Raw genomic sequence first — 7,506 nt, forward strand, 5'->3', positions numbered from 1 at the left:
AATGACATTCCTGAGGCTGAAGATGGGACCTAGTTTCTGAGAAGTGCTGAAAGTCCAGGTTAGTTTGGTGACTGAAATATATATATATATATATATATATATATATATATATACACACACATATACAGATACACACACATACATTCAAGTAAAAAATGTAATCTTACAAGATGAAGACGATAGGGTTGATGAAATGGTTGAGGGTATACTGAAAGGTCCCAGACGTAGGAAAGGTGAGTTGACAAGTGAGAAAGTTCCTAAGGAGCAGGGTAGATGGTCCCAGGTAGGATGACAGAGTCTGGGTTCATAGGGTCTAATCAAGGAGATCCTAATCTTTTCTCCAATACTGCCCTCTCCTCTGGAGGAGGCATGGCGAATATGGATGACTAGGACCATTAGCCCAAGGATTGGGATTATTTCAGAAAAAAAGCACTGCTTGAAATGGCTTCATACATTGAAAAACAAAACGGAAACCCCACATATTTTACACAGCTGTTCTCCACATTAAACATACCATTCCTTTTCAACTTACGGACGCCCACTTTCTAGTCCTTTGATAGCTGTCCACCTCTCCTGCTCCCACTGTCTTCTACAAATGAGAGAAGTGGTACGGCACGGGGTCAAAGGGACTTACGGGAACTTTTTCAGATACAAATCTTGCATTTAATGCTTGCTGGTTGTACGACCTCAGACACATCACATGCCTCCCTCTGCACCTCAGCTTTCTCATCTGTGAGTCAGGGTAAAGGACAGTACCCTACCCACAAGGCTGCTGTGAAAACTAAGCAGGCCAATGTACATAGCTGCTGAGTAGTGACCACTGTTACCATTGCAGCCCAAAAGTAATGAACTCTTCTGAAGGGGCCTGCCTCCTCTTTCCTTCAGCGCTTCAGCTAAGGGGTCCTGATTGTGGATGGTCCTTAACAAAGCACAAGGCTCTCTGTGAGGCTGCAAGCCTTCTGCGGGCAGGCTCTGTGGTTTCCACCTGTTAGCTGCTTTCGCACCAAGAAAGCTGCCCTTAGATGAAGCAAAAGTAAAGTGACACAGGATGACGGGGATTACGGTACCTGAATTTCTTCTCATCCTTGTTTTCCCCGCCGTTAGCCAGGTAAGGGAATTAGGGCTCTGAAGCTAAACAGAGTGGAGGAGGGCAAATCCTACTTCTACCATTCAATAGCCACACAGCTGCCGATGAAAAGCAACACACACACAGGCACGCATGCATGCACGCACGCACGCACGCACTCAGGCATGCACAGTTCACCTGCTTAGATTGAGACTTTTACTTTTCCCTCCTCTGTTACTAGCTATGATTCGGATCACACCTACCAGAACGGCTTCTAGAATCATCTCTTTCATGACTACCGCTTTCCTAAAATGTCCTTTTCCGTGACAATGGAGAGAGGAATTCCCTTTCTTCCTCGAGGCCCAGCACCCTGTCACTTCCAATCTGTTGGATTTCACCCCCTGCACTCATCTGGCAGGTTTACTCCATATCATGTAGATTGTGCGATTTCTTCCTTCAGTTCTTGGTAGGTGACACTCCATCTTGTAGCATGCGTGCCTCCTTCGTCTAATCCCATACTCTTTCTACAACATACAAGCAGAATTCCTGTGCTATCAATTTCATAATGACAAGACTATCATATCTACTCAAAGCAGAAGTGACTTCCATTCTCTCACATGACCCAAAATCTCTCTCTCTCTCTCTCTCTCTCTCTCTCTCTCTCTCTCACACACACACACACACACACACACACACACACACACACACACACACACAGAGTCAGGCAAAGACAGCAGGTACCTATTAAATGTTCTTCTGGTTGCATTAAGCCTATAACCTTTTGACAACAGGCTTTAGAAAGTCATCTTCTTGCCACACTGACTGTTGCAATAAATATCCAGGTAATTTACAGACTTCTGACTGTGTGACACTTGGAGAATAAGAAGAATTAAAACATCCTTTGCTCATCAAGACAGGGATCATGTATTTCCATCTTTGATTACAAAGTAATGTTGTGCACTCACCGGACACACAAAGACACACTAACAGACATCTTAAATACTTTACAAGAAAAATAATGCTGGCTAGTTCACAATGAAATCTTCACATAGCATGAATTCTCATACTTTTAAAAATGATTATTCAGCTACTGACATGGGCTACTGAATTAAAGAGAAGCAGGAGGAAGGAAGGAAAAAACTGAAGTGACATTCAGTGTGAGAAATTTCACATATACAAAGCATAGATTGTGCTTCTGAATTACTGTAAAAAAATTGTTTTTGCAAGTTTCTGAAAATATTTTCAGTTTTCTTGAGGTATCTCTCCAACCTTGTGCCTATGGACTTAATCTTATAATCCCATACCAATAATTTTTCTAATGATGACTATAAGTTTGCTACTAAAAATACTCAGCCTTCTAAATAGAAAGTAGGTTCTCTTAGGACATTCTATGGCTAGTCCAAGAATGTGGCCATACTTTTCAAACTACTTTTAGAATTCCTCATTGGAATCACGTTTGGAAGTTAAAGGATAAGTGGGACAGCCAGTACTGGATATATAAGGCATATGTATAATACATACATGCCTATATACATATTTAGCAGTACTTACTTTTTTCAAGCAATTTGACTTCAAATAACAGTTTGGGCTCTATCAAAAACAAACAAACAAACAAACAAACAAACAAACAAAAACACAGAGTTGCCCCAAATTGACACAGATTTTTCTAGTATGGAAGTTATTATTTTTTTAACGAAAGCATTTGGAGTGGCATCCACACAAGCTATCAAACAGGAACAATGGTTTAGAGTAAGGACACGGTTTCCCAAGACAGATAATTTGAAGGCTAAAACGGGCTTAGAAGGAAATCATGGGTTTTATGTATAATGTTTGACTTCTGTTTAAACACCACATTTTGCCCTTTGGACCACTGAATTATATCTAGTAATAAACGACCTTTTCAAAAATCCTGAAGTTGTTTAAAATAGACTCAAATTTAAAATTTCGCACAAAAATTCTGGGGGAGGGCACCGATCAGCGTAATGATGTTTCCGCTCTCAGCTCTAAGCACCCAAAGCAGCTCGGACTCCAGAATCTGGTTTTATTGAATGCTGGTGAAGTACAGGGGCCTTCAAAGGGTCGAGGGTCTTAACTCATTAAAAAAAACAAACAAACAACAAAAAAAAAACAACAGTATTTGAATAAATCCGTTAAGTTCCGTTCAATGATTTTTGTTTGTTTCACAGTGTGGTAATTCTTGTAATATGAGCTTTTCAGTAACTGTGAATTTTATTTTGTGGCTTGTTAGCACTTACACCTCACAATGCTTGTTTGTGTGGTTTAAGATTGTTTTAATTTTTGCATTTCACATTTTTTTCCGGCACTTTTGAAGAAAGGGGATGTTCCCTTGCGTGTTTTATGTTTGAGAATGAAGTGGTAACCCGCCCATTTCTGCCTTTTTAGTTTTAAATGCTTAGCTTTATGAAATCCACAATTCTCCCTAGATTCCCGCATCGTTAAATGAGAGAGGTGGAGATTATAAACTGTCCACCGCATCCCTTCTTAGAGGCTACTATCCCCGGTTTCAGATTTGTGCTGTTTGCCCACTGCCGTAACCGAATCTGGTGGTCCCTCTCGAAAGAAGAACAGAACTGGGTTTTTGCGAGCCCACATGACCACTTCCCCTCCTGCCCCACTAGCCGGGTTGGAGGAAGGCATCCTGCTACAAGCCCCCAGCCTGCTGGCACAGCCATTTTGTAGATGATTGCGGCTTCTGGCCTGCAAACCCAGGCCATGGCTGGGAAAAAAAGCATCCATGTTCCTAGTCCTGTACCCCTCCTCACGGTTGCGCCCTAGGAGCATAGAAATGTTGGGGTTGCGGATGGCGTAGATGACAGGGTTGATAGCCCCATTGGCCCACGTCAGCCAGACAGCCACCACATTGAGCAGCGAGGGGGCCTGAGTGGCCTGACCCTGCCGAGTCGCAGCCAGAAGCACCAGGAAGCAGTAGGGGCCCCAGCAGCAGATGACGAAGATAATCATGATGAGCACGGTGGTGGCCGTGCGCATGTCGCTGAAGAAGCGCAGCACGCGCGCGTAGGTGGTCACCGGCCGCACGCGCACGTCCGACAGGCGCACGGTCTTGCAGATGTGGTAGCGGCAGAAGCACATCAGCAGGAAGGGCAGCAGGTAGCAGGCCACCACCAAGCCCACGCTGTAGGCGGCGCCCAGCTGCGCGGGGTCTGGAGAGGTCCGGTAAAGGCAGCGGTGGAAGCTCTGCGGAGCCGGGGGCTCCCGGGGCGCCCGAAGCAGCTCCCAGGGCAGGGAGAAGCCGAGGGCAGCCAGCCACGCACCGGCCAGCAGCTGCAGCGCGCGCCGCCGGCCCAGTTTGTCGCGCGGCGGCCGCACGATGGCGCAGTAGCGGTCCAGCGAGATGAGCGCCACGCTGAACGTGGACACGATGCCAAAGCACGAACTGAAGAAGCGGCTGGCGGCGCAGAAGCTGCGCCAGGGCCCCGAGTCTCCCGGAGGCGCGAACAGGTCTAGGAAAGCGGCGGGTAGACAGAGCAGCGCGGTGAGCAGGTCGGACAGGGACAACGACAGGATGAAAGCGTTGGTGACCGTGCGCAGCTGCCGGTGCTTCACGATCACCCCCATCACCGCGCAGTTGCCCAGGCTAGACAGCAGGAAGATGAGCAGGAGCACCAGCGCCTGGGCGGCCACCGCCGCCCCGTGCCACAGCAGCGGCGCGGGTCCCCGAGGCCCCGCCGCCTCCTCCGGGCGGCCCGCCTCGCTCTGGTTTCCCAGCGTTACCGTGGCTACGGCGCTGAACGACAGCGCGGCCGCGGTGGCCGTGGAAGCCGCCCCGCCCGGATGCGCGCTGCCTGGTAAGGCCACGCTCGCGGGCGGCCTGCCGGGGGGCCGCGCCTGCTCCTCCATGGGGCTCCCCGCAGGCCGCCGCTCTGCTCATCCCGCAGCAGGGTGAAGGGTTGAGCCGACCCCAGCGGCCGCCGCGAGGAGTGGGTGGGGCTCGGCCGAAACGGGGCGGTCACCACCCGGGACTGGTGGAACCTTGACATGGGTTCCAGGCGTTGCCGAGGGAACCGCCTGTTTACGCAGGAACGCAGGGCGGGACGCCAGCCGGGTACCCCAGAAAACAGGCCCACATCATCTCCTTTCCCAGTCCGAGGTGACCCAGCCAGGGTCTGTCTATGTGTATGAGGGCTGGTACAGTCCACTTCCGGCACCTTGCCAGGACAGAGACAGCCAGACCACCCCGCATACGAATGGCAGATTCAATCGAAGGGGGCTTGCCCTTTCCTGTCGGGCGCAGAAGCCTTTGTGAGCATACTGATTCTGTGGGCATCTCTTGTGTACGCAGGTAGGAAAGGAAAAGAGTCCACATCTGGAGTTCTTAAACTTGGGGGAGTGGCGCGGGGCGGGAGCGGGGGTTATTTCCAGTACTTCTGGAATTTTTTGAGCCAGCAACAGAAATACCCAGAGGGCGTGCTACACGTGACTAGGTTCCAATCTGTTTCAGACGATGCAGCTCTGGGGTGAGGACCAAGAATTTGTATGGGTGGTGATGATGATGGTTCAAGGGCCACATTTTGACACTTTGAAAACTACTGATGTCACGAACTTGTTTCAATAGATGTCTTGCTGACAACACTCAATATTCCTGAGTCTGGGCTCCTCTTTTAAGCCTGATTCTGAACAGATGCTCTCAAAGACTAGCATGCGGATCTATGAGAGAAGATGGCATCTACTGTTCAGGTCCTGAATCTGACAGTAACTGTTTAATACATGGGGAGAGGGCAGAGAGGCGTAGGTTCCCCCGCCTTACCGTTTGACCCCGGAATGTGGTGTGTGTGGTATATAAGGCATTGCCAGCCACAGGCACTCTGGCAGATACTGAATGGGGAGAGACAGGACCAGGAAAGGCCTGGCTGCCCAGCAAAGTTGCATCTCTAGATTGTGGCTATGGCCTGGAGGAGGAAAAGCTTGATTCAACCCTCCAGTTACCTGTGCTCTTTAAAGCAACTGTTTGCAATGTGGGTCCGGGGCCAGCAACATCATCAGCGTTGCTGGAGAACTGTCAGCAATGCAAGATCGGCTGATCTGACACTTGGGAGGAGGTCAGACGCCTGTGCTTCAACAAGCTCTCCAGGAGATGCTTACACACCCACGCGCTTGAGAAACTCTTAAAGAATGACTAGGACGCTCGCAGGTCTTGGAGTCTGTACTAGTGCTAAAGGGATTATTTCAATGTATACTACAGGAAACTTAAGAGTCTCAATAGAAGAGCATTTAAGGATTTCTTGGTATCAATCAGCCTTACCCAGTCTGGGCCAGATCATTCGTTGTTGGTGAGGGCTGTTCCATGCAGAGAGTCCTTAGCAGCATTTCTAGTACCTGCCCGTTGGATGCCAACAACACTTCTCCCAGCTGCAACAACTAACACTGTCTCCAGAAACTGCCGCATTCCCCTTCAGGGTAGTCACAACCCCAGCTGACAACCATTCAATATGAAAATATAGTGCCTAGAGATTAACTTATTTAGTAAATTCAACCTTCAACCATTAATGCCTAGTTTTTGGAAACAGCAAATACAGGTCCTTGTCCCAAAAGACTTATAGTCTTCTGCAAACACGAATGTATTACAAGGAAATACCTGTTTTTATAAAATGCAAGAATGGAATTCAATGGAGATTACGTTGCTAGGGTAGTTGATAAAGACTTTGTATACCAAACTGGACTGTTGAGAAGGGGGAAGAGAGGAGAAGAGCTATGGTGGACGCAAACATGACCTCAAGAAGCTAACGTTGAAGTGGTTGGTGTTTGCATCCTAGGCCACAGGGAACTGGGGGAATAAAGGGGAAATGTGTATGGTCCTCTTGGGACAGGACCTGTGTGCTGTGCTATGGAGGCTGAACTTCATGGAGGAAGAGGGTATAAGCAAACTGGCAGTTGACCTTTGCCAAACAAGGGTCATCATAGTCAGGTTCATGGTTCAAGGAGGCACGAGGGACCTCATGCCCTGTGCTTGCTCCTTTCCTTGTCTGCTCCAGTGTCCTTCTCTCTGCCAGCTGATGTTTCCCTACTGGAACCCAGCCTCTTCCCTCTGAACAATCTCATCTCACTTCCAAGACTCTCCATTCCTAACTACATCCACAGGCATGAACTGGGTAACTCAGGGGCAGGACAGTGAATGAGAAAGAAACGGATACTGAATACGACGCCGGGGGTGATTAAAACCAGAAGCCGTTAAGGGGGCAAACAAAGCATGGCAGGTGGGTGATACAGGTAAGAAGACACAGTGGTAAATTTTCCGGTGTCATCTCAGTTTGAAAGCTGCTTGTGGAGGTCAGCTCCATCCTTTACCTAAAAGACAGACTTTTCAAGTATTTTAGAGCAAAAAGAAGTTGCTTGGTAAGGGCACACTCACCCGTGAAACCTGGGCCCCAGCAGGTAATTAACAGATTTGCCAAAAAGTTTTG

At 48.5% G+C, this 7,506-nt stretch overlaps 1 protein-coding gene across 1 annotated transcript; it reads right to left on the reverse strand.

The window, feature by feature from the left end:
- Positions 1-3,185: 3,185 nt before the first annotated feature.
- Gpr135 (G protein-coupled receptor 135) lies at positions 3,186-5,246 on the reverse strand. The gene has a single exon (XM_036206589.1). It carries the CDS (start codon positions 4,943-4,945, stop codon positions 3,569-3,571), a length of 1,377 nt encoding a protein of 458 aa, XP_036062482.1. The 5' UTR covers positions 4,946-5,246; the 3' UTR covers positions 3,186-3,568.
- Between the last annotated feature and the right edge of the window lie 2,260 nt (positions 5,247-7,506).

This window comes from Onychomys torridus, chromosome 14 (assembly GCF_903995425.1).
Source record: "Onychomys torridus chromosome 14, mOncTor1.1, whole genome shotgun sequence".
Lineage (NCBI taxonomy): Eukaryota > Metazoa > Chordata > Mammalia > Rodentia > Cricetidae > Onychomys > Onychomys torridus.

Bases quoted from the DNA above. Each gene is read 5' to 3' on its own strand.
- Gpr135 (XM_036206589.1), bottom strand. From the start codon at position 4,945: ATGGAGGAGCAGGCGCGGCCCCCCGGCAGGCCGCCCGCGAGCGTGGCC.